Raw genomic sequence first — 27,717 nt, 5'->3', positions numbered from 1 at the left:
GTTTAGAGAGAAAGATGAGTCCTGTTTTGAACATGTTATGTTTGAGATACTTATGAGACATCCTTTTCAATATGCAGTTGGCAATACAGCACTAGAGCTCAGGAGAGAGACAAAGGCTGACTATATTGATCTGGAAGTCAAATGGGAAGAATTTCTTCAGGGAGAGGTGATTGAGTTAAGTTTATTTCCTACTTCATCAACCGTGACTCCCTTTGAAGGCAGTATGGAATACATACTGCAAGTGGGAGTTAGTTACTTTGTGGGCTTCACTTTCTTTATCTATAAAATGAAGAGGATATACTAGATAATGTCTGAGGTCCCTTCTGCCTCTAAATCTATGATCCCATGAGCCTAACGTGTTCTTAGGAATGCTGTGCAGGCAAATTTGAAACTTCATGTTTTGTTCTTCCTTTTCTTATGCTTTAGGAGTTGTGTCACTCTCTTCTATTTTCAGAGTTGCTGCTCCTGAACACAGCAGATCATTGCCATTTAGGCTTCTTTTCAGAGCAGATATTTTCTGATAAATGCGACTTCACAGCTGGCCAAGAAACATTGTGGCATTTAAAATAACAATTCTCCTTGGTCAGCACTGGACCTTGATTCCAGTTGTCCATGTGACACTGAGTGATCAGGTGATGCCTAAAAGACTGTTCACTGACCTGGTGACAAATTTGTAGCTCATTCACACAAACCAGATGCTATATTAGGAATACTAGAATTGAATTTATATCTGGCCTTCCAAACAGCATATGAATGTGAATATTCATCAAGATCCAAGGTTTCTAGCAAGAGTGTATGACTAGGAAAGGGAGAGAGAGGAAAGTCACAGAAATTGTTTAGAGTATTTTCTTGTACACTCCTTGATGTAAAATTGGATCATATATGAGTCAACAGAATGTGAATAAATGAAACCTTGGTTAGAATTGTCTGCCCTTGGAGAACAAACTAAAACTTTTTAGAATACATCATTAAATATGTAGTAGATTAATTTTTCAGATGTCAACTTTGTATAATGGTGGAATGAGATTCTCATTTAATTTCAGGGAAGTGAAAAAGCTAGTGCTAAAATTGACATCTTTTGATCTAAGTGTCTGTTAAAATGCTACTTTCCAAAAGGGGCTAACTTTACATTGTTTTCTTAGATGCTTCTCTAACCACAAATTTGTCAATGTCACTGCTTCACCAATAGAAATAGATAAGTGAATCTGCCAGTGTCTTAGTAAACAGTTTCATGAGTTCACAGGAATTAGAGATGGTACATCCTCCCGTCCAACCCTCTTATTTTACAGATGAATAAAATTGAGATGTAAAGAGGTTGTGACATGTCCAAGGCCACGGTTAATTTGCAGAGGCAGGGTTGGAACTACCTTACTCTAACTATATATCAATTTTTTTTAATGAGTTTCAGTCATGGTAGAAAGCACTCATTATTCATGTTTCCATAAAGTGATTTATATTAACATCTAAAATGATAGCTGCTTATGGAAAGCATATGTTCAATACAGTTCTTTAAGATATCTTCCTCAGGTCTCTTAGTTCAATTATATATATATTTTTAATTTTTTTAAATTTTTTTAACTAAGCAGTGGGGTTAAGTGACTTGCCCAGGGTCACACAACTAGTAAGTGTCAAGTATCTTTGGCGGATTTGAACTCAGGTCCTCCTGACTACAGGGCCGGTGCTCTATCCGCTGTGCCACCTAGCTGCCCCTCAATAATCTTTAGGAGGAATATTTTCAATATTAAATTAAAGTATCTCCTTAAGAACTTTGTGATATTACTTGACAGAATGATTTAATCACTTATTGTCCATCACTTCAGTTATACTCCATAAGAACCATGCTTCCCTGGTGTTGGTACTCCCTCTGACAACACAGATCAAGCCTCGTTATATCTTAGAAAATGGCCTTCCTGTGTAACTGTGGCCAACCTTGTGGTGAAGAGCTTCTTCCAAGCTTAAGTAGTCTGCAGGTTATAGAAACAGAATCCATCATTGGGTCCCAACTCAGAGTCATTTTATCTTGCACTCCATTGGCATAACCAGTGGCATAAGACACTTCCATGCCATGATGAGGTATCCACGTAGAACTTGAATGTGTCTTAAGAACTTTCACAATCAAAATATTTTGATTATTAATTCAGCAAACTCTGTAGCCTGGAAAGAATAATAATCTCCAAATATTTAACCCATTTCTGTTGATGGAAATCAAATTGAGAAAGAAATGAAATCATTAATATAGCAGTTGGCCAGGTGTATATCCTGGTGAAAAATGTCATTCAATCCCAATACTACACTCTTAGAGGAATGCACTTTTTTCCTTTTTCCTTTGTGTATGACCTTAGGAAAGGAGTCTAAATCTATGCTTTGAAATGAATGAAACTTCAATTCAATTTAGAAAGCATTTATTAATCACCTACTATATGCCAAATACTATGCTGGCACTGGGGATGTAACAACAAGAAACAAAACAATCCCTACTCTCAAGGAGCTTATATTATCTTGGAGGTAAATAAGTGAGTTCAATGTTTAACGAATAATTAATGCCTGTGCTACAAAAAAAAATTATCCTTAACTCAAAAAGAAGTCATTCAGTTTAATATGGTCCTGAGACAAAGCAGAAAATCATAGACTGATTTTACTAAATGTCGATGAAAATTTTAAAATAAAGCCTTAGTAAAGAGATTGCAATATCCAAAAAAATGGACAAGTTGTATTTATATCAGGAATGCAAGGAGGGTTCAGCATCATAAAAATAATTAGAATAAATAATTATACTCATGGGTTTGTCATTTAATTGATTCAGAAGTTTCCTCCACTAATACAAATTGCAAACTCTCTATGCCAACCCATCCTGTGCAGCTCCTTTTCATGTATGCCTAATGTCCAATTGGGTGGACACAGAGGGTCCACTCAGTGTGCCAGAGACTTTCCTTGATTGCTCATGACATCGGTTCCCACCATTGCAGCATTTTGGCTGCCTACCTGTCATCCCTTGTTCTTGTCATATCCAACCTATCCTCTTCTCAGTTCATTTAATTCCTTGTCATCTTTTACTTCTATTTCCTCTGGAGTTCTTCATTGGTCATATGTTGTAGCCTACTCCATACATGCTATATGTCTCTCTGTTTCTGTCATTGTGATACTGTTTTAGTTTTTCAAAGGCAATTATATGCTGTGTCTTGCCATTTGTTAACATAATTCTAATACAAAATTTTAGTATTAAAAAGATGCTCCTTTTGGGGGGGGTGAGGCAATTGCTGTATAAATAATCAAAATATTCTGATTGTGAAAGTTCTTAAGACATATTCACGTTCTACATGGATGCCTCATCATTGCGTGGAAGTCTCTTTAAAAGTTATGTTACACTTGCCCAGGGTCGCATAGCTAAGTAAGTGTTAACTGTCTGAGGCCAAATTTGAACTCGAGTCCTCCTCACTCCAAGGCCAAATCTCTATCCATTGCACCACCTAGCTGCCCCTCCTTTTCTTTCATTGGAAAGATGGAATCAACAAGAGCTTTGCAATTACCTGAAAGCAATCCAACCTGTACCATTCCTCCTTTTGAACTCTGAGCCAAACTAATTGACCAATTGTACTGTCACAGATTATATACTGATGGACAATTTTTACAGAGTGTCCATCCCTAGTAATTATTTTCTAATGATAATGCAAAGAACAAAATTCACAGATCAGTATCAATAAATGCAGAAAAGGGCTTTGACAAAATACGGCACTAATTTATGTCAAAAACCCTAAAAAGCAAAGACATAGAAGGGTATTTCTTTAATATGATCACAAGTAGATATCTACAAATCAAGTGCTAATAGTATTTGCAATAGAGAAACCCTGGGGACTTTCCTGAAAGATATCAGTGGTGAAGGAAAGATGCACCCTCTCATTGTTATTGACATAATAATAGTATTCCTTTATAGTGCTTTAAAGTTGAATAACACTTTTATTTTGTGAAGCACTTTACATACTTTATCTCTGGAGCCTTAAAACAGCCCTTTGAGGTAGGTACTATGGATATTACCAATCATCCTCATGCTACTGGAAGAGAAAACTGAGACTAAGAGATTGGAGTCATTCACCTAACAAAAGTGTGAGAAGTGATATTTGAATTCAGTTCTTCCTGACTCTAATTCAACATTTTCCATTAAGCCATGCTTTTTTTTTTAAAGGCATAATTCTAGAGACTGAAAGCATAAACATCAGTAAGGATGTGATAATTTACTTAGAAAACCCCAGAGAATCAGTGGGGAAAAAAAACTAATCAAAATGATTAATGGTTCAATAAAATAGCAGGACACAATAAATCCACAAAGCTGCCATAATTTCTTTACTCTAAGATGCAGATAGGGACTAGATTTATGATTTCATTTGTTTAGAGAACTTGCTGAGAAGGAAGTTCGATTCACCAGTGAAGGTCAGCACATTCTCTTCCACTTAAGTCTTAGAAAGTTGCCTAGAATAAAGGTGTCAAATAGGCATCCCACAGCACCCTGAAGTGTAAGCTGAACCAGATTAAAATGTAATTGGGGGGGGGGGAACAGCTGGGTGGCTCAGTAGATAAAGCTCTGGCCTCGGAGTCAGGAGGACCTGAAGTTCAAATCTGGCCTCAGATACTGACACTTACTAGCTGTGTGACCCTGGGAAAGTCACTTAACCCCATTGCGTTACCCCCCCCTCCCAAAATGTAATTGGGGAATATTTAAAAAAAAATAAAAATACAATAAAACAGAGAATGTTAATATGCAGTTTTCTAAGTCAATATAGTTCCAGCAGGGATTCCTTTACATTTGAGTTTGACAGCACTGCTAAAGAAGGTCAAGGAGAATAACAACTTAAAAAGACACTGAATTTGTCAGTTAGTTATTGGCAACCTTGAAGAAGACAGTTTCAGTATAGTGTTGAGACCAGAACTAGATTCTAGGGGGTTGCAGAGTGAAGAGGTGGTGAAACTAGAGCTGGCCCCCTGAAGTCAGGGAGACCAGGGTTCAAGTCCTAACACTGGCACATGAGGAAGTGCCTCTCCATGAAATAACGTCTTGGGTTTTTTTTAAAACTATTTTTTTAAATCAATTTTGTTTTTAGTGACCTTGCCTTATGTAGTTTTTAATGGATTTCTTAAAGCTGTGTGTAGATAAAAGTTAAAGGATTTGAGTGAGTGAGGTTATAATTCAGAGAACCACTAAGGAAAAAGTATTTGGAACATACACAGCTATCTAGCACCCCTGGGAATGAGTCATTCTGCCTTAGATAAATGTTCTGAAAAGGTAAGGATTTACACAACCATTTTTATTTTAACTTAAGAAAAGATCTACTTTCTAGAATTTGTAAGTACTTCCCTGTTTTTAAAATTATCATATAGAGTGGTATAGGGGTAGCTATAAAGACAGGTAACAACAACCACAACCTATAGCTACTGCATATTTGAAATACAATCCAGGCTGTTCAACTGTGCTAGTTGGGGGTCCCTCCATGACATAATGATACCCTAATGATTTGGGTACGGAAGTTAAAACAGTTTTTTATGCTACTAGAGTACAAAGTGTTTCTGTCTTTCACCTCTTTCTTTCTCTTCTTTGGCCACAGTGCCTGCAGCTTGTGGTCCTACTTGTTATGTCCAACCTCCACTGATTGTGACTGCCACCCTTGACATTTCAAATTTTTGCCACTTCTGCCTTCTATTTTCTTCCTTCATCTCCTCTTTATTTTTATTCTGCCTTGCTTTTTCTGTCTCTTGTCACTGTTGCTAGGTTTTTTTGTTATTAAATTAAATGAATGATCTTTTATTAACACCCCAGGCAAATTGATGAATCATAACAGTGGGTACAACCTTTGTCTCTTAATTTTCTCGTTTGTTACTGAGTACTGAACAACTGCTTTCTCCCCCCTCTCCTGTGTGTGTGTGTGTGTGTGTGTGTGTGTGTGTGTGTGTTTGAAATGCCAGGAGAAAGATGTGTGTTTGAGTTTAGATTGTAGCAGAGACTTGAAGATGTCTGGGTACCAAGTAACCAAGTTTTCCAGACATCCCTGTGATCTTTGAAGAGAACTTGTAACCCAGAAATATAATGAGCTATATATATTCTCCAGTTCATTTTCTTACTTCTTTAATACTATATACCAAGAGCAAAACTTAACTGCCAAAGGCATGGGTAGCCAGCAGTTATCCTTCCCAAATTTTTTTATGGCTAAGTCAATTGAATAATTAACTATTTCTCCTTTAAATATATCAATATATAACAAATATATATCAGGAGGATGTTGGAACTGATAAAATCATTTGGTACAATGCACTCTGACACCCAGAAGGTCTCATGTCTAAGATTAATAAGATTCAAACCCAAATCTCCAAATGAAATGTTTGAAAGGACCTGAAGTCCAATGCTTTAAGAAGTAGATCCATTCTAAAATATCATTTGTCTTCTATCCAGGGGTCAATGTTTTTCTACCAGAGTGCATTTCCTAAATTAAAAATGGATTCCCTTGATAGAAATTTGCTTCATGGTAATCTTTGCTCGAAAAATCGTGATAGTTGTACTAACATTCCAAACCCATTTCCATGAAATGGTATGGTATTATTTTATTAAATACAATAAAATTTCAAACTTTGAGTTTTTGCATGCTAAGAATTGACATGACTTTTTTCTTTTATTAATAATCTACTTGCATATATAAGATTGCAGTTCTTCTTATTGTGTAAAACGTTGACTTGACCTTTCTAGAATTTTGTCCTTTGGGGGCCACTGTACGTACACACTTATTCCTTTCCTGGGAGCATGGTTTTTATTTCATAATTGCATTGTTACTTAAGAAAATTGAGCAAGCTATAGAGCAGGACAGATGTGTTTTTTTTTCTCCAACTGAAAAACTTTTATTTCACCATACTTTCTCTAATATATATACATATATGTATATATATAGCATTATCTTGTTACAATTGTGAAATCTGCACAACTAATCATTTTCAGAAGCATACTAAAGAATCAGTAACAGGGAAAAGATTAACTTGAGAAAGAATTCAGAATGTGAAATATATTTAAAGGGATGAGAAGGATTCATTCAAGTATCTAAATGGCAGAAATACTTGTTTTCCAAACCTGGTGATAACATATGCAAAGATATTTCCCCGGGGAATATGCATGTCTGTTTGCATATAGGAGAGCAGTTGTAACTATAAATACACGAGAGTGCACGTGTATGGCTATGCCTGCCTGTTGAACTTATTCAAAACACAATGCAAAAGTAGTGGGATTTTTATCCCCAAATAAATCAGGTCTTTTGCACAAGACAAAAATGCTATGCTTTGCCCTGGTTAGGCAACTCACAGCAGTGATATCTTAATTATAAGAGAACCAAGTGCAGTGGATAGAGCACTGGCCCTGAAGTCAGGTGGACCTGAGTTCAAATTCGACCTCACAGACCAAACACTTAACACTTACTAGCTGTGTGACCCTGGGGCAAGTCACTTAACCCCAGTTGCCTAAAAAAAGAGAGGGGGGGGAAGGGAGAGAGAACGGTCTTCATTGAACAGAAACACAACTCAGCTACTGCAAAATCAATTTAAATTCTCTATCAGCCTGCCAGTGGCTTAGTAGCAGCATCTTTATGCAAAAGAAAACACACTGGGTATACATACACAAAAATAAAGTGAAGATGGGCAGCTACATTGCTATTTGAAATTTCCCTTATATTAAAATGAAATAAGAACTTTAAAAAAAAAAGCAACTTCTCTTTCTTAGTTGTTCAAGCCATTTACCAGTAAGTGGTAGCTGAATAATGTTGCTTGGGCCAGCAGTATAGTCTTCCTTCTTTTCAAGGAAGTATAACTGCTTCTCCCATAGAGCTGTGTGAAGTTCTGATAGCTGAGGTTAAATGGAAAAATTAGGTCTGATTAGTACAGAAAAGAGGCTGTTTTGGAAGAAAGGAAGGGGAAAGAATCTTAAGGAGCCATTTCCCCTTATGGTTTTAGTTCCTTTACTAGCTAATCAATTTCCATCTAAAAGACACTGCAGTAAATCCATGATGCCATGTTTATAAGCTGGATATCCTGATCCTCTGTTGTTAAAAACAGAAACTACAAGAGATGGGGCTTGTGATAACCACACCCTAATAGGAAAACAGGATGGCTGGTATGGTGGTTAAAGCCTTGGAATCAGGAAGACCTAGTTTCATATCCTACACCAGACACTTAATAGCTATGTGGCCATGGGCAGGTTACTTAATGCTGTTGACCATGTTTGCACATCTGTAATATTGGGGATGTTAGCACATCTCATAGAGTTGTGAAGATCAAAGAGATAACGTTTATCTTGGGGGAGGGGAGAAGATGTTTAATTAGCAAAACTAGTTACTGGCCCCTACTATGCATACACACATACTTTCCAGGCATACATATGTACATAAATATATACACACACATACATCCACATAGTACTTTGCAAACCTTAAAGACCTACATAAATATTAACTATTAACTAAATAAATATAACATCATTATCTTCCCAAAGAATAACTACATTATGTTATTGTGTACTTCTCATCCAAAATGAGGCCATTTGCAGTAGGGGGAGGCTTTTTTTTTTAATCAGAGAAGAGAATTTCTAGACTTCCCTGGATTAAATGTAATTAAATTATGTTTCTTGCTTAGTTTTTCTTTTTTGACAAGGAAACTTTAAATATGGAATAATTCATTTTTGTACCTTTCACAAACAGCTGATGAATTTAAATGGCTAAGAAATAGACTCCTGTGTAAATGAAGATGGAAATGTATGACTCAGAATGTTAAGGGTTAAAAAAAACCCTATAATTTTGACTCAATATTTGCTAATATTAATTATTAATACAAATTTATAGCTTTATGAACTATTTCATCATAGGTAGAAAGTCTTTGTTTCAAATGTTAATTTTGTGTCTTTGGTGCTAAAAAGTATTACTTTCCACGTCTGTGTTTTCTTGGCTGTAAAAGTCTAAATTACATACTTTAAATCTACCAGTATTCCTGTCCACATGTAATACAACTGCATTTTTTTAAAAAGGGGAAAGTCAGAAAAAAGACATTTTAAAGGATTATTTTGGGTCTTAAGCTGCTAAATGAAGTAACATGAAGTGTATACACCTCAAATATTTATAATAATAATAATGTAGTGTAATAAAGACACTCTTCCTGCCCTCAGGTAGTTTATATTGCAATAAGAAAAGGACTGACAGCAACATCCATTCATCTTGTTTTAGCTATCTAGGAGGTTTGTGAAGGCACATTTGGCTGCAAATGGAGGCAGGAAGCTTCATGCATTGATGATAAGATCACCAGGCTCTTAGACACCTTCCCCCTCCAAATCTTAAGAGCCATCTAATCCAGTCTTCTCTTATTACAATGAGGAGACTGAGGGCCAGGAAAGAGCATACGTCTAGAATTGGAAGGAATCTTATAGATTACCTGGCTCCTCACTCTGATTTTTACAGATGAAGATATTGAGGCCTGAACAGGCTAATTTGAACCTGAATTAGAACCCAGATCCCATCAGGATCTGGTGAGCAGTAAGACTCATCAAGGTCTTCATTTTTTTCAGTCCAGTTCCCCAAGAACTGATCCTCCTGAAAGGAGCAGAATTAACCTATGCCCCACTGGAGGCAATATCTCTCACTGAGGCCAACTTAGGGCCTAGGAACACCTCTGGGTTTGGACTCCAAGGCCAACCTTAGCTATAGGGACAAACAGGTCTAGGGGCCCTGAAAAGCATTTAAGTGGTGTAAAAGCTGTTGTAGCAGCTTTCAGGATGCAAGAGAGGAAAAGGTAGGAAATAGATTTTTGTTATACTTTTGAGGACAACAGGGTCAAAGAGAGAATAGAATAAATGGGGGGTGGGATAGGATGAAGGAAATATAGTTAGTTTTTCACAACATGGCTATTATGGAGGTGTTTTGCATGACCACACATGTATAACCTGTATGGAGTTGCTTGCCTTCTCAATGAGGGTGTTTGGTCAGGGAGGAAGGGACGGAATTTGGAACCCAAAATTTTAAAAACAAATGTTAAAAATTGTTTTTACATTCAACTGGGAAATAATATATACAGGCAATGAAGTATAGAAATCTGTCCTGCCCTACAAGAAAATAGAAAGGGGAGGGAATAAGGTAGGGGGCGATAAAAGGGAGGGTAGATCAGGGGAAGGGATTTTCAGAATACATGCCATCTTGTGGTGGGGGGAGGGGAGAGATGGGGAGAAAATTTGGAACTCAAGATCTTGTGGAAGTGAATGTTGAAAACTAAAAATAAATTAAAAAAAAAGAAAATAGATTTTTGTTGTTGTTCTTGTTACTGTTATAGAGACCCTACATTTCAGTAAAGCAGCAAATGGTGGAGTGTGAATTAGGTTGCTGTTATTCTTGGCAACTATAATCAACCTGCAACTATCTGCACAAGTATGAAGAGCATTGGGACGAATAAATTAAGCCAAAGTATTAAAGGCTGTGACTGCTTAGAGGTGGGGAGGGTGCAGTGAGATTTCCCATGTGGCCAAACAGAGAGAAAAGAACCCTATTTGGGGGAGTATTTACACCCTAGGACAGCAATAGCATGATATTAACTGGGTAGCATCAGACTATTTTCCCCATCTCATTTCTTCAAAGTTGTTTGGACCAACCACCCTGACTGTAAAAACTGTATCATGAAATGATGAACTAGTTGATCCAAACATGAACACTTTGGAGTTGACTACAAATTACTATTACAATCATAGCCACAAAGTTACTTTTCTGAAGTACAGGTCTGATCATGCCACCTCTTGCTCAATAAACTCCAGTGGCTCCTGTTGACTCTGGCCAAATATAAGCTCCACTGATAATAATATCTTTACAACCTGGTCTCTTCCTGCCTTCCCAGTCTTCTTACACATGACTTGCCTTGTAGAATGTTGGGCCATAATCACACTGGCCTACTCACTCTTCTGCACACCAAACACTCTATTTCCCCTTTCTGTGCCTTTACACCAGCTGTTCTGGCTGAAATGCCCTCATTTCCACCTCTAAAAAGTTTCCTTCGGGAAGTAAGTATCACCTTTTACATGAGGCCTTTCCTGTCTCCCTCCTATCCCCACACCTCCAATGTACTCTCTTGCCCAAAGTAACTTGTATACATTTTTTATGCCTTATATCAGGCCTACGTAACAAACCGTCCTCAGGCCTTTTTGGCCCGCCACTATGTTATGCAGGCCTGCATTATATATACATGTTATCTTCCCCTTTAGAACATATTTTAAAACACATAGAAATTTTAGTTTGAACTTTAACTATCCCCCACTGAATTTGAATTTAGTAATAATGCTTTTATATAAAAGTGATACTAAAGTGAGGTATAGTCTAAATGGAGCAACCAGTCTATGGGATATTTCTAATTTTTAATAAGTTCTAATTTCCTTAGTTCCTTGTTTTTTAAAATTGCAACTTATATTAATGTGATTTTTGCATTGAAATTCTTGAAAATGTTCAAGAAGATTAACTGATTTTTTTTTGTTATAAGTCTTTTGGAGATGTTGTTGGGTTAATCCTGACTGACCTTCAAACATTCAAATTAGGAACAAACCACATGTCCTCATTGTATTGGATAATTTCTGGCCCTGGGGATCTCTGGAAGCTCAGAGAAGTACTGCTTTCTTTTTTTTTATTTTTTATATATTTTTGTTGATTTATTTTGATTTATCAACAATCACTTCCATAAGCTTTTGAAATTTAAATTTTTCTCCCTTCCCCCCCCACCTTCCTCCCCAAGACAGCACACAATCTGATATAGGCTGTACATATACATTCCTATTAAACATATTTTCACGTTAGTGATGTTGTAAGTAAGAATTAGAACCAATAGGAGGAACCCCCAGAATGAGGGAAAAAAAAAACACAACAGAAGAAAAAAATAGCAAATAGTATGCTTAGAATTCCATAGTTCTTCTTTGTGGATAGCATTTTCCATCATGAGACCTTTGGAGATGTCTTAGATCCTTGTATTGCTGAGAAGGGTTAAGTCTGTCAGTATTAGTCATCTAACATCATGGCTGTTACTGTGTACAGTATTCTCCTGGTTCTGCTCACTTCATTCAGCATCAGAGCATACAAGTCTTTCCATGTTTTTCTGAAGTCAGCCTGTTCATCATTTCTTATAGCACAATAGTATTCCATTACATTCATGGGGGGGGGGGGCTAGGCAATGGGATTAAGTGACTTGCCCAGGGTCACACAGCTAGAAAGTATTATTTGTCTGAGGCTGGATTTGAACTCAGGTCCTCCTGACTCCAGGGCCGATGCTCTATCCAGTACGTCACCTAGCTGCTTGTTCAGCCATTCCCCAATTGATGGGCATCCTCTCAATTTCCAATTCTTTGCCACCACAAAAAGAGCTGCTATAAATGTTTTTGTACATGTGGGTCCTTTTCCCATTTGTATGATCTCTCTGGGATATAGCCCTAGAAGTGCTATTGCTGGATCATATACATTTTTACAGCCCTTTGGGCATAGTTCCAAATTGCTCTCCAAAATGATTGGATCATTTCACAACTCCACCAACAATGCATTAGTGTTCCAATTTTCCCACATCTTCTCCAACATTCAGCGTTTTCCTGTTTTGTCACGTTGGCCAATCTGATAGGTGTGATGGGCTCCTCAGAGTTGTTTTGATTTACATTTCTCTAATCAGTAGTGATTTAGAGCATTTTTTTCATATGATTATAGATGACTTTAATTTCTTCATCTGAGAACTGCCTGTTCATATCCTTTGACCATTTATCAACTGGGGAATGACTTGTACTCTTATAAATTTGACTTAATTCTCTATGTATTTTAGAAATGAGGCCCTTATCAGGAGACTGGGTGTAAAAATTCTCTCCCAGTTTTCTACTTTCCTTCTAATCTTAATTGCATTGGCTTTGTGCAAAAACTTTTCAATTTAATGTAATCAGAGTTATCCATTTTGCTTTTCATAATGTTCTCTATCTCCTGTTTGGTCATGAATTCTTCTGTTCTCCATAAAGCTAATAGGTAAACTGTTCCTTGTTCTCCCAGTTTGCTTACAGTGTCAGCCTTTATGTCTAAATCATGAACCCATTTTGACTTTATTTTGGTATATGGTGTGAGATTTTGGTCTATGCCTAGTTTCTGCCATACTCTTTTCCAGTTTTCCCAGCAGTCAGAGCAGTACTCTTAAGAAGTGCGAAAGGGGTCTTGAGTGGAAAAAGTTTAAGAAGCCTTGCTCTAAAATATTATCTAGGATGTATCCTATGTATAATAGGATAAAAGTGTCCATGGAGCTATGATAGAATCACACAGAATCTGAGTTGGAAGGGACCTTTGAGCTAATCTATTACAGCCCATACCTGAATAGGAAACATTTCTCATTGCAGATGCAAATTCCTGACACTATCTCAGTTGTTCAGGGATCTGAATGAGCCAGATTAGGCACCTTCAAAGAATCCTGTCCTATCCCAAAAGCAAAATCCAGATCATCTCAAAAAGGGTTGGAAAAATAGGTTTGTTTGGCTGAGGCATTCAGTTCCTGTAATTTATCACATAGTTGTAACCTATAGGGAAGGTGGTAGTATTGGGATTACAAAGCGTGTAAAAATGGTTGTGTTTTGGCTTTTTAGTTCTACATTTTGTTGTTGATGGGGATATTTTCTCTATTTTCCTTGGTTTGTTTTTTGTTTCAGTTTTAAGGTGTAAGAACAAGCCATTTTTCTGAACCAATGAAAGAATGCCTTTAGAAAAAAAGAATTAGGAGGAAAACCACACTTCATTTTAAAGGAACATAGAAAGCTTAGGTACAGAAGATAAAAAAATTGACCAAATGATTGATATGAAAAAGAAAGACTTTACTGAGAGTTGTAATTGGAGCCTTTATTATTACCTTTTCCTGTCTTCACTGCTTTCATGTAGCTGTGTCCATTGCTGAGCTGGTTTGGTTTTAGCTTTTATTCTTAAATAGCCCCAGATCCTTTGCTCTTTCACCTTAGTGTCCTAGAAACTTCCTCTTTTTGTAGGGACATTTTAAGTAACACAGTAGTTTCGATAGAAAAATCCACTGTCAGCCTAACCCAACCCACTCTGTTCATCTTAGACCTTTTGGCAAATTTTTTTTCAGAATCACATGAAACTTGGAAATTATTAACCACTGTTCACAATTCTCTTTCATTTTCTTTCTTAATTTTTTAATTCAATTTCTTCTGCTGTTTCAGTTCATGAAAGAAGCTTGTGTTAAAATGTCCTAAAAAGTGGATTCTTTTAGTCTTTGTGTAAGCATTTGATATTCCTGAAGTACTTTCTAGTGATTTGTTTTTAGGGTTAGATCTCTTATATGTGGATGAAGAAAATGGGGTAACCTAGAGCAAGATGGTTAGATCTGCAAAAAATGCATCTTCCTGTCCGTAGCTTCCCCTTTTTTCTAATGGTTTCCCCTTCAAGGCAGTCAGTCCCTCTTCTCCTCTTCGGAGCCGGATATATTCCTGCTTCGTAAGCCTCTACCATTTTCAAAGCACAAAAGAGCCTGCTATCTTCCCTTATACTTTGAAATTCTTGGTGGCAAAAAGTAACCCCGCCCAGGTATTTGTGTTTTTAAATAATTTAGCTCTAAATTTTGGAATGAAAGATCTTGTCTCCTGTTAAAAGTATTTCAGCTAATAACACTGGGAAGATTGTAAACACTAGGGTCATAGACCTGATTCTGCTCTCCCTTTATGAAATGTGAAGATGGTCCTCCTGATAGAAGGGCAGCTGGCCATTCATTGGCCATGCCCTTTTAAAGAGGCCTTTAAAAAGCTAAGCCTGTCAATTGTAGGAGGCATTTTAGGCTGAAAATATCTGTTTGGAGTGTAATCCCTGTGCTGCTACCCAAGGACAAGTGTAAGGTGAAGGGAATGTCTCCCCACCATCTTCCCTGACAAGCCGCAGAGCTATTCAACAGTAGGAAAGCCCAGAGCAGCCAGCAAGGAGCAGAGACAGAGGTAGTAGAGGTTCAAGGAAGGAAGCTTTAAGAAGTGCAATCCCCTAGCAGCAGAGAAAAGAGCTAACCATATCTTTTTTTTTCTTTTTTGGTGAAGCAATCAGGGTTAAGTGACTTGCCCAGGGTCACATAGCTAGTAAGTGTCAAGTGTCTGAGGCTGGATTTGAAGTCAGGTCCTCCTGTCTTCAAGGCTGGAGTTCTACCCACTGTGACACCTAGCTGCCCTGAGCCAACCATGGCTTGAAGGGAGAATTAGCCATGGTAATTGGGAGTTGATTTGTGTTTTTGTAGGGAAGTGGACCCTGGATATATACCATCATAGTAAATGTTGTTCCTTTGAGCCACCTATTAAAGGTAAGCAAGCTGGTGTGAATTGTAATTTTAAGAGTGAATAACTCAGAGTATACCCTTTAATCGAGAGGTAGTATTCACTCCTCTGGGGACCCAACCAGGGAACTTGTGAGTGCTCAGTTGGGGAAGTAGCCACAGGGCTGCTGCAGGTAGTTTTGTGGAGATTAGTCAGGGGCTGCATTAGAGGATACAGTAGGCTACCTAGATCAGGTCGTTTTCTATCTTTTTTTACCCCTTTGCCTCAAGGTTTCCATAATCCTGGGTTCCAGAGCACATTTTCACTGCTGTCTTCCCTGACATGAGAAATTTGCCGGCTTTCATCCTTCTCCATTTCTCCTTCATGGCATAGAGATCATGCTTTCTCCTGCAGGCAATTTACAGCTTGGATTTTACCTGCCATATACCCTCCAGCAACCAAGATTTTTTACTTAGGAACAGTGAGTAGGACTCCAAGTGGGGTGATGCATGTTGGAAAGGAGCCAGTGCAATACAAGATAAAAAAATGTTATTGTTTATAAACTGCTTTCCTCAGTTTGACTGACTGAAAGAGCAATCTTGTGAGGTAAATAATGCAAGTATTACCTCATTGTATAGATGAGGTAGTTCCTTATGGTCACATGGTCCACTGGTACTCAAACCCAATTCTCACATTTTCTCACTACACCATACATTAGTTTTAAGACATGGGGTAATGGTTAAAGGTCAGGGGCAAGAGAAATCTACTAGTGGGTGTTGGTGGTGATTTTATGGTATCAAAGGAAAGTGTAAATGTATGCAGCTATGCAGCAGAGAAATTATTATGTATACTGCTAAACATATCAGATGAGCTTGGTTTTGTTTTATTTCATAGGAATCATAGAATTTTAGAACTAGATAGGGCCTGAGAGACCTAATCAAATTCCTTCATTTTACAGATAAGGAAACTAATTTCCCAGAGATGGGAAATTACTTCCCTGAAATCATACTGTTGGTTAATAGCAGAGCCAGAGCTGGAATCCAGGTCCTCTACTCTTCACTTAAAGGAAACTTCACTCAGTTTTCACTATGAACAGTACCAAAGAGTTATCCATATAATTCCTTTCCTCCTCCCTAACCTTTCTGGTTAGGACATCCAAACTTTTGGATAATAGTCAACATCTTTTTTTTTTTTGGTGAGGCAATTGGGATTAAGTGACTTGCTCAGGGTCACACAGCTAGTAAGTGTCATGTGTCTAAGGCCGGATTTGAACTCAAGCCCTCCTGACTCCAAGGCCAGAGCTTTATCCACTGCGCCACCTAGCTGCCCCTGTAGTCAACATCTTTTGAGGAATATCTTCTCACTGAGCCTCCTATAAACCTAGTGCTCCCCTTCTAGTTTTCTTGACTTCTATGAACTGTGCTTAATAAATGCTTATTAGCAGTTGATCCTAGGAATAGAGTCTGTGATATAACTGTCTGGAGGCAGAGGAAACAAGAACAAATAGGACGATAGTGGAAATAGGGTTGTGTTGCTGTCACTGCCCACGTGATTTCTCTAATTTTCTTCTAGAAGAATTGGAACAATATGAGACAGATTTGTTTAAAAGACAAATGTGCTGTATAATAACAAAAGACTGGAAACAACTTAAATGGCTACAAGTTGGGGAATGGCTGAGAGTGGTAAATCAATGTGGTTGGGTTATTCATTGACATAATGACAAAATGTCAAAAAATACAGAAAGACCTATATGAAATAATGAAGACTGGGGGGAAAAAACAGAATGAAGAGTACTATATATACACATTGACTATGAGTATACTTAATAGCCACACATGAGAAGGTAACTGTCAGAAGAATCAGAAGAAGTTAATAGTGACATCTATAACTTATCAGTTGTGTCTGTTTGTTTGCTTACCTTTTATCACAAATTTGATTAGCTGTGATTTTTTCAGATGGCTGAGAGTCCTTAGAATTAAAACTGCAAGAAGGAGGGGAAGACTGTAGCCTTAAACTAGCACATAATCACTACATGACAAAAATAAAACGTTAAAGTAGAAGGAAGTATAGATAGTCTAATCTTTCCTTCTACCAGGGAGCAAACAAATCCGAAGAAGAATATTTATTCAACAAACATTTTTCAGTGCCTAGTGTATGGGGGAAATAAAAAGATGAATGAGACACATCCTCTCCTCAAGTAGCTGGCAGTCCAGTAGGAAAATTAAGACATGTGCGTGAATAACTGTAATACAAAATCGAACATGGTAAATATAGAATTACAAAGAGAGATATGTAGGAATTTAGAGGAAAAAGAGGAGAGGAGAGAAGGGGAGGGGAGGTAAGGGGAGATAAGGCATTTTTGGTTGTGGAGATCATGTCTAGTTTTATGGAGGTGGCATTTGGGCTAGTTCTTGAAAGATTTCTATTCTTTCGATGTGAGCAGATGAGTAAAATTGCATGTAGAGGGAATAACATGAACAAAAACATGAGATGGAAAAAGAATTGGGCACACCTGGGAATGGTGAATAACCCAGTTAGGCTGGATTATTATCCATTACAAATATCCATTTTATTATTATCAAAGGGGAGATTAGTTTAACCTCAGGTTAGCAGACTTTAAAAATTCTTTCCTATTTCAATAAAATTGGTTTCCTTTGTAATCCTATTTGTTTTGTTCTATACATTTAAAAAACACTTTTCTGACAAGGAGCCCCAAGGATTCACAAAACTATCAAAATGTGGTAAAAAAAAAAAAAAGTTTGGCCTAAAGAATTGTTAGGGTTAAATGATAAAGGTCTTTGAATGCTAGACTAAGGAGTTTAAGCGTGTATCTTCACCTTGCTTTTTACAGATGTTAATGTCAGCAGAAAGGAAGACAATCCCACATAATAGAAGAAAAAACATTAAGAAAACAATATTTAACAAATGTTTTGTTATAGACTTTTTCTCTTCATATTTACTAACTTTTTTTCCTTCTTCCTCCTCATTTTTTTTTTAGTGGCTACAGATGTCTTTAATTCAAAAAACCTGGCCGTACAGGCCCAAAAGAAGATCCTTGGGAAAATGGTATCCAAATCCATAGCAACAACCTTGATTGATGATACAAGCAGTGATGTTTTAGATGAACTCTACAGAGTGACAAAGGAATACACTCACAACAAGAAGGAGGCTGAGAAGATTATCAAAAACCTAATCAAAACTGTCATCAAGCTGGCCATCCTATACAGGAATAATCAATTTAACCAAGATGAACTAGCACTAATGGAGAAGTTCAAGAAGAAAGTTCATCAGCTTGCAATGACCGTGGTCAGTTTCTATCAGGTTGATTACACCTTTGACCGGAATGTATTGTCCAGACTATTGAATGAATGTAGAGAGATGCTTCATCAGATCATCCAGCGCCATCTAACTGCCAAATCCCATGGACGGGTTAACAATGTCTTTGACCACTTTTCAGATTGTGAATTCTTGGCTGCCTTGTACAATCCCTTTGGAACCTATAAGCCCCATTTGCAAAAACTCTGTGAAGGCATCAACAAAATGCTGGATGAAGGGAACATATGAGTACCTGGATTACAGTTGTGACTGCTAACATTTTTTATAAATTAAGCACTGCTGATTTATGAAGGAAAAAGGAATTGAAAAACCAAGGGCTTTTTTTTTTGTTTGTTTGAAGATTATAGATACTTCAGAAAGACTTTGCCAAATCATTTCTTTGATTATGAGCCATCTTATTCCCAAAGTACCAAGAATAAACATCACATGATATTGCTAGATGTGGGACTTGCTTTTTATTTGAAGAGGAGCATATTGCCAAAATATCTGGTTAAGAGCTACCAAACAGTTAACATATCATGAAAAGTATGTTAACTAAAACAAATGTATTTATAGCACCCTAAAAGAACTTTTTAAAGGGAGCTCTTCATGGTGATGGTACATTCTATTGCATCTAATATGTATAAAGTTATATTTTTTTTCATTTATTTTCCTTCTTAATGTGTGTTTGCTTAAAACAAAACAAAAAAACTTCCTTTTGATGCCAACGCTACTTTAGAAACAACCTGAGTTTTCTAGTTCTATCCCTGATGCTTCTGCAAAGTTTTCATCTGTAGTGTAAAGATCCAGTTCAAGCCAAATCTGTTGCCATGGAAATTTTACTCTTGATTTTCATGCCCTCAGAGGTAAAGTTCCTTTGAGGAACAGGAAATTATATATTTAAAAGAATTCATAGTATAATAAACTGTGTTTAAAATATGAATAATGTATGATAAAAATACCATGCCTCTTGCATATAGTCTTGCCTTTTAGAATTAATGGTGATGTCTAGGTTTCCAAAATGTAATGAGGCAGTTTTCACCTTGAGTATTTGTTAGTGCAGTCATGGAGTATAACCTTGATGTTTTGAAAGTGTGTTTATGTTAAATGTGGGCATTACATAAATTTCAAAACTAAGAAAGAAGAATGGTAATCTAGAATGTTCTTAGTATGGGGCCATCAAAAGTGAGTGACCAGTTGGTCTAATAAACAGAGAATTGACCTTTGCAACAGAGTAGAACCCATCAAAAATGTATGGGTGGTTTAAAAAAAAAAAGAGCTTCCCATAGAGCAAATAGACCAAAATGAATGGATTTTAAGTATTTGAGTTTTGTTGTGAATATATGCAGTGTCACACTTTTATTTAATTACTAAAGTTGTTTATATTTTGTTTGATATTTTGATGAGTAAACCAAAGAACATTTGCACTCACAGTCATGTGTGCATGTGTTATTTCTATATAATATTATTTCCATGGAAGTAAAGGTTCCCATTAATTTTTGAAACAGAGTCTTAGAGAGACTGACCCACTCCCACCATCAGCAACAGCAAGCATTCTGTGATGTTCTACTGTGCATGGCTTTGATGCTATAAACTCTGTTTTCCAACATTCTGCCCACATCCTAGCAGTGTTGAATTCAAAGTAGCATCATACAGAATAGAGTTGGAAGGTCCCTCAGACCAACTGGAGTCCAACTGCTTTGTTTTCTTCTTCTTCTTCTTCTTTTTCTTTTTTTTACAAATGAGGAAACTGAGGCCCGAGGAAGTTAAGTGACTTCCTATGGTCACACAGATAGTAAGGGGATAGAAATAGGATTTGAACCCAGGTCTGCTGACTTTAAATCATTCAAATTCAGATTCTTTCCACCATATCCTGGCATGTTTGTTTTCACAGAAATGGCTAGCAATTCAAAATTTCTACAAGACTTAAATCCCCTGTTTTAGCTATCACTTACCTACTGTGGGTAGCAGCTGGTGTCAGCCTGTAACAATCATTGCTTAGTCTGCCTTAGACTTGCTGTCTTGAGGTACAGGGGAAAGCAAGAGTCTGGACTTTTATTTTCCTGGCTACTTGACAGTCAAAATCTGGGTTAATTATTCTTCAGATTTCTTTTGCAGCTATTATCTCATGGTAGTATAACATCTACCATGTAAGGTAATTAAAGTAAAAAAGAACATTCCTGTTTTATAGATAAGAAAATAGGAAATTATGTGACTTGGCTGGGTTTAGAACCCTGGTGTCACAGTTCCCCCAAGTGCTTTGCTGTATCATCTTGGGTTGGTGAACACTTCCCTGGGTCTTCAGGAGGTAATTCTAGTGGGTGTTCTTAGAAAATCAAAGTTTGGGGGCAGCTAGGTGGTACAGCAGATAGAACACTGGCACTGAAGTCAGGAGGAGCTGAGTTCAAATCAGGCCTCAGACCAAACACTTGACACCTACTAGCTGTATGACCCTGGGCAAGTCACTTAACCCCAATTGCCTAAAAAAAAATTTAAAAAAATAAAAGTTTAAAGATGGCAGGCACCATTTCCGTTGACAGATTGCATGCAGTGTTCTCATAAGATTGATAAAGCTTTTAGACTAGGAAGTAGAAACTTTTCTAGTGTTTGCTTGATTTGATTATCAAGAAGTCCTGATGAGACAAACCATTACTTTACTGAAGTAAGCCTGGAGTATGAAGGTTGTCATACTGGTTTGGATGGAAAGAGGCAACCACTGGAAACTATTTTCTAGGTGATCGCCATAAACTATCCTGAAGAAATTGAGCCACTGGCTTTCCTGTCAATAATTTATGATGCTAAACAGTTCTGCTGTCTTAATTATTTGAAATCTTATTTATCCCTCAGGATTTTCAAACATGTTGAAGTCAAGTAAACTATTAGGCCTCAATCTCCCACTGGAGCTTTTTTCTGAAGAGACTTCAAGAGATACAGTAGAGGCCTTATTCTAGGAAAACTCAGCCTGCAACTCAGCCCCACAGACTAAGGATTCTCTTCTTGTACCTCTCTAACTAGAAATATGGCCAGTGAAAATAGCCATGAAATAATTAGCCATGAAATAAGATTTTCACTGGGGCAGCTAAGTGGTGCAGCGGATAGCGTGCCAGACCAAAAGTCATTTTTCTTAGTTCAGACATAGCCTCAGACACTCAGTAGCTGTGTGACTCTGGGCAAGTCAGTTAATCCTGTTTGCCTCAGTTTCCTCATCTCTTAAATGAGCTAAAGAAGGAAATGGCAAACCACTCCAGTATCTTTGCCAAAAAAACCCCAAATTAGGTCACAAAAAGTCAGGCATGACTGAACAACAACAGATTTTTCGCTAGACCCCCTGTGGATTTGTGGAGGAAAAGAGAAAGGTAATTTCTTGAGGTTAGAGGTAAAGGTTATGGGAGGGTAATGCTTACCCATTCCCAAAAGATGAAGCAATGAGAAATAGCTAGAGAGATGTAATCTCAGTTTACCTAGGCAACTTTCTGCCCTTAGTAAATTACACCATTAAAGGGTAATATTATAATCAGCACACACACACAAACACAAAACCACACATTTGTATGTGTTTATGTACGTTGTATACACACACACATATATATGCATATATATTTAATCAAGATTTCCCTTGTACAGACATAATTTTAAGATTTAAAAAATTGAAATGTGCCTGGGATCTGCAAATACGTTAACATTTAGGTTCTCTGACTATTCTTTCCCAAAAATGATGGAGGTTTTTTTGTGTTTCTTTTTTAAAATGATGCCAGTGTTACTGAGGAAAATACATACTAAGCATATTGAAACTGATTTTTACTATATTCACAGTTTATTGCTAAAAACAAAACAAAAAAAACACTAGCTATTTGCGCTTTTTAATAGATGGCTGGTGGGTTTAAAAATATTTTCATTTAAAGGTTACATGGGTAAAAGATTCTTGGCTCGCTGAAATAGAAGAACACTATATCAAATCCACATTTTTCTCTGTGTGTGAGCGACCATGCCCATACAGACTTTAAATTGGTGCAAGACTGTCCTGTTCTCTTTAAAGGTCTGTAGAAGCAGGATTTTTCTATGAAACTGGTTTTCAAAATCCTCAATAGGCTTCTAATTTGAAGCACCCCACAGCTTGGATTTCTGCCCCCTCTGGATATACTACATTAGGTACTCAGAGAAGTCTTTGAAAATTTGACCCACAAGGTACTGTACTTTCCCCCTTTCCCTAGAGGCTGCCTTTTCATGGATATACAATGCTGCTTTATGAATCTACAACACAGACTGAACAGTTTACTTTTGTTTCTCACAAAGTGAACATGGCATTCATTATTTGACCAGAATTTGTTAAAAAGCTAAAATGTTAAAACTTATTTTTTCAGATTGGAAAGGGAAAAAAAGGGAGAATGGCAGGAGGTGGGGTGAGGGACAAAGTCTGACAGTAAATTAGAGAAATATTAGTCTTGTGTTTTTCTGATTATTGCCAGACAATCCTGGCACACATTCATTACAGTCAGCACACATAACGTTGGAAAACTTTATCTCTGGTTACAGAGATGCAATTTTTTTTGCTATAAAGCATCATTTATGGTTCTAAACCTACACAACGTGACTATGATGTAAGCTGCAAGAAATGAGGAATACAGAATAAGCATGGAAAAACTTTTGAACTGTTGCAAAGTGAAGTAAAAAGAATTAGGAAAACAATATAGATGATGTCTAAATAAATGTAGACAGAAACAATAAAATTAAAATAGGATACTTTGTAAGTAAAGTGACCAAACTCAACCCCTTTGCTGAAGGAGGAACTATGGATGTGGAATGGTATATATGCTGTTGTCCTAAACAGTTTTTCTCTTTTTAATTCTCATAAGGAATAGCTCTCTGAGAGGAAAAGGGAAGGATATTTTGGGAAATAAAGGTGATGTGAAAACAAAAATACTAATAAAATTAACTTAAGTGTTCCTTGGGGGAAATTTTTATATGTGTGTATACATACACATGTATACATACATATATTTGTTTATAGATATAGCTGCTTTATAATATATTTGTATATTAATGGTCTATTATCTGTCCAAACGGGTTTTTCCCCCAGATTTTTAGTTATTCTCAAGAACACATCAAATCAGTTTTAAGGTACTCCTGTAAGTTAGCACATCAAGTTTGTGTTTGGATTTGTCTGTTAATGCTGCAATCTTAGATCTTTTTTAAAAAATCTACAAATTTAGTTGTCATAGATTTCAATCAATTAATAAACATTTATCAAGTGTCTGCTTTGTGCCAGGCACCGTTCTGGATTTAGAGCTGGAAAGGACTTCAAAGGGCATCAAGTCCAACCCCCACATTTTACAGATGCAGACACTGAGACATGGAAAGGTTATGTGTTTTCCCAAAGGCTACAAAGGTAGCAGTGTCAGAATTTGAACTCACGTCCTCTAACTCCAAATCTTCCACTTTTTTTCAGAGCACCAGTCTAAAATATGAAGGTATCTTTCCTAACGAAGAAATATAGAACAACTTACTATTCTTTTTATTTCTATGAAGTAAAAATATCTCCATGATGTTAAGAGATTTTTGGTCAGTAGGATCATAAATTCTGATCTGGAAGGGAGAATAGAGGCTATCTATTCTGATTACCTCATTTTACAGAGGAAGAAACTAAGGCTTCCTTAAGATCACACAATGAAGAAGTATTCTTGACAGAGCCAGGATTCAGACCAGGCCCTCCAACTCCAAATACACCATACTTTCCCCACTGTCCCATGTTTCCTCTTAGGTTAACAGGTTTTGTTACAGCAGTTTTGTGTGTGTGAATTTGTATTAGGTAACACAAATAAGATTTTGAACTGGGTATATTTCGCTTTGCTTTTTAGACACGTTTAAAATTTATTAATTTTGACAGATGTTAAAAATTGATTAATTCATTCTTGACTAACCAGTGATGTATTTGAAAAGCACAAGTCTTCTGGCTCATGGGGCCCATTAAGCTCTCCAGACCTAAAAGCTCCCATGTGATTTGTTCATTTTACGCCCATGTTGATATTTAGTGTAGTGGACAAATGATGAGATGTTATTCTGTCTCTAAAATAACGATCTCGTATGTTTTCCAGAAAAGGATTGTTGCTAGATACATACTATAACAACACTGAGGTAGTAACCAAGCCAATGAAAAACACTTTTCTTTCAAAATGATGATAGCACTTGTGGTAATCATTAAAAACAAACCAAAAAAAAGCCCCACTACAATTTTATGTTAGCCCATAAAGAAATGAGACTTTTAACCTTTTTTTTTTTTTTACAACTTCAGGTGGTAGAATTTGACCATACTCTATGCTTTGAGTTAAACAGAAGTCTTTGTTACCTATCAATTCCAGATTAACTATAACCATATTTGTTCTGACAGTTGTCATTTTGAGGGTGGATTGATTTTTATTGTTGTTGTTGAGCATTTGTTTGTTTTTGTGTGTACATTTTGAGTTTATTTTAATCTAGTCAAAGATATATTTTCCATGTGAAAATTAATATTGGACATGCAGGGTTTGCCCCTCCCAGAGCATGTTAGTTGAGAAGCATGGAGGGGAATGTAAATCAGCCAATATTTACAGGTGAGAAGGAAACATCTGTGCTTTGGAAAATATTTTTAAAGGAGTATGCTTTTCTAAAGGATTATGCACTTCTTAGTCCACAGAGTTTCCATGTGTTCTTTATAGGATTATAGAAACCAATGAATAAGATCTTCTTAATAAGATGGCTCTTTCAGATAAATGAAATGCATGCTTCAGGATGGTATTTGTTTGTGCCTCTTAGAAAGTCAGTGGCTATGATGGTACTTTTTGTTTATTCTCTTTTCCACAAAGAAAACATAGTGAACTATATGTGAATAGTTTATGTTTGTTTTTTTAAATTAGTGGAGTGAACCATGACTGTTCACTTAATTGTACCTGTGTTCCCATTTCCAGAGCTAGGAGTGGATTAATTAATAATTAATAAACAAATAAAGCTCCTTGAAGCAAGGTGTAAAAATAAGGCAAAACGATATAAATTACAAGTTATAAATGCAAAAGGGCAGCTGAATGGTGCAGTGAGGCCTGCAGTAGGCCTAGTGTCAAAATGAGTTCAAATCTGGCCTCGGACATTAGCTGTGTAACTGTGGTCAAGTCACTTCCCTCAGTTTCCTCTTCTGTAAAATGGGGGTAATAATTGCACCTATCTCCTAGAATTGTTTTAAAGATTAAATGAGATAATAATTATAGAGCTCTTAGCACAGTGCCTGGCACACAGTAAGTGCTGTATAAATGTTGGCTATTATTAGTTATAATTAAAACAGGGACAGCTAGGCGGTACAGTGGATAGAGCACTGGGCCTGGAGTCAGGAAGACCTGCGTTCAAATCCAGCCTCAAGACACTTACTTGCTGTGTAACCCTAGTCAAGTCACTTAACCTTGTTTGCCTGTTTCCTCATCTGTTAAATGAGCTGGAGAAGTATCCAACCACTACAGTATCTTTGCCAAGAAAACCCCAATTGGGGTCACAAAGAAGTGGACATGACTGAACAACAAAAAGTAATTAGAACATGATCAATGTTTTATAAGGAGCATAGATTCTGTATTTTCCAGAAATTGATTCTGTGAGCTTAGCTGGGGTCACTCCATAACTGCATCTAAACATTTTACCATTCTCTTTTAGGAAGCATTTTCAAAAAGATAACTACTTGCCAAACAAATAATTACATTTTTAGTGCTTATTTCAAAAGTAATTCAATACCTTACATCAGTGTTTCCTGCTAATTGAATAGACCAAGCACCACAGATGTTTCAACTCCCTGGTCTAACAGTTTTATCATTCTGATGGCTAGCTTGTTGCTCAACTTTTACACATGAGAACACTGCGTGAAATCTGTAAGCTGAAATAGTCCACATTATTTTCAAACTCATTTCTCATAGAAGGTGAGGAATTACTTAGCAAAAACCAGAAGCCCAGTGAGATATAGTAGAGCCTCAGTGGCATGGGAGTCTGAAAATGAAGGTTCTGATTCCAGCTCAAAAAGTTTTCATTTGCTTATATCTTATATATAAAACTAGAAACATATTACCTGCCTTACTTTACAGAATAACTGTAATGCTAAAATGAGATCATAAATGTGAAAATGCTTTGAAAAATACTTTTCACTACCTAAATGGCCATACCCTTTGACTCAGATGCCCTACAGCTATGATTATTACTCCAAAGAGTTAAAAGAAATCTTTTTAATAATAATTATTTTCATTTTTAGCACCAAAGTATTTTAGCAGTATTTTTATTTGGGGTAGGGGCAGGGTGAGGGAAGGGAATGGCTAAACGCATTGAATTGGAAGACTGCAGTGGAATATTACTGTGCTATAAGAAATTACAACTATAAAACTACATAGGAACATGGGAAAAAGACATGTCAACTGAAAAAAGTGAAGGCAAAACTAAGAAAACAATGTACATAATAACTACAACAATGTAAATTGGAAGGACAACAGACACACACACACACACACACACACACACACACACACACACACCAAAACTGTAATTAGGAACAAGCTTGGTATACAAACAGAGACGAGAATGTGCCACTATCCCTTCTCTGCAAAGATGGGGGATTATGGATACAGAACATTATATATACATCAGACTCGGTTAATCTGTTGATTAATTTTGCTAAACTTTTTTTTCCTTTCATTTTTTTATTCTTTGTTATAGGAAATGGCTCTCTGGGTAAGAAGATACAGTAAGTGCTATATAAATGTTGGCTATTATTAGTTATAATTAAAACAGGGACAGCTAGGCAGTACAGTAGATAGAGCAGAAATATAAAGTATGTAAAAAAAGCTATCATTTAAAAATTAAAAATTTAAAAATTAATACCTTTTATTTATCAGGCATGTCGACCTAGACATTGACTCTCAAATAGCCATTATAATAAGCATGTGTCCAGAGCCCACCTCCCTATCCCAGAAGAGTCAGGCAACAGCAGGCTTAAGAGAAGTTAGCAGTGAGCCTAATGTTAAGTTTGATAAACCTTGTCTTGCCTTTCTAGCATGTTTTCCTTTGGATTTACTGAAAATCCATTATAGTGGAAGAACTATACATAAAAG

The 27,717-nt window shown here is 36.7% G+C and overlaps 1 protein-coding gene across 3 annotated transcripts in view; it reads left to right on the top strand.

Annotated features, from left to right (window-relative positions):
• TNFAIP8 (TNF alpha induced protein 8) overlaps positions 1–20,043 on the top strand; it is a 135,870-nt gene extending 115,827 nt beyond the window's left edge. For all 3 annotated transcript variants that reach the window (XM_020979020.2, XM_020979019.2, XM_078152971.1), the window contains exon 2: positions 18,294–20,043. In XM_020979020.2, coding sequence (XP_020834679.1) covers positions 18,294–18,859 — 566 coding nt within the window. In that variant the 3' untranslated portion in view covers positions 18,860–20,043. The remainder of the gene's footprint in view (positions 1–18,293) is intronic.
• Positions 20,044–27,717: the final 7,674 nt, after the last annotated feature.

Source organism: Phascolarctos cinereus, unplaced genomic scaffold (assembly GCF_003287225.1).
Source record: "Phascolarctos cinereus isolate Bilbo 61053 unplaced genomic scaffold, phaCin_HiC Scaffold_4;HRSCAF=312, whole genome shotgun sequence".
NCBI lineage: Eukaryota > Metazoa > Chordata > Mammalia > Diprotodontia > Phascolarctidae > Phascolarctos > Phascolarctos cinereus.
The sequence above is the reverse complement of the archived record's forward strand: the minus strand, read 5'-3'. Positions and strand labels throughout refer to the sequence as shown.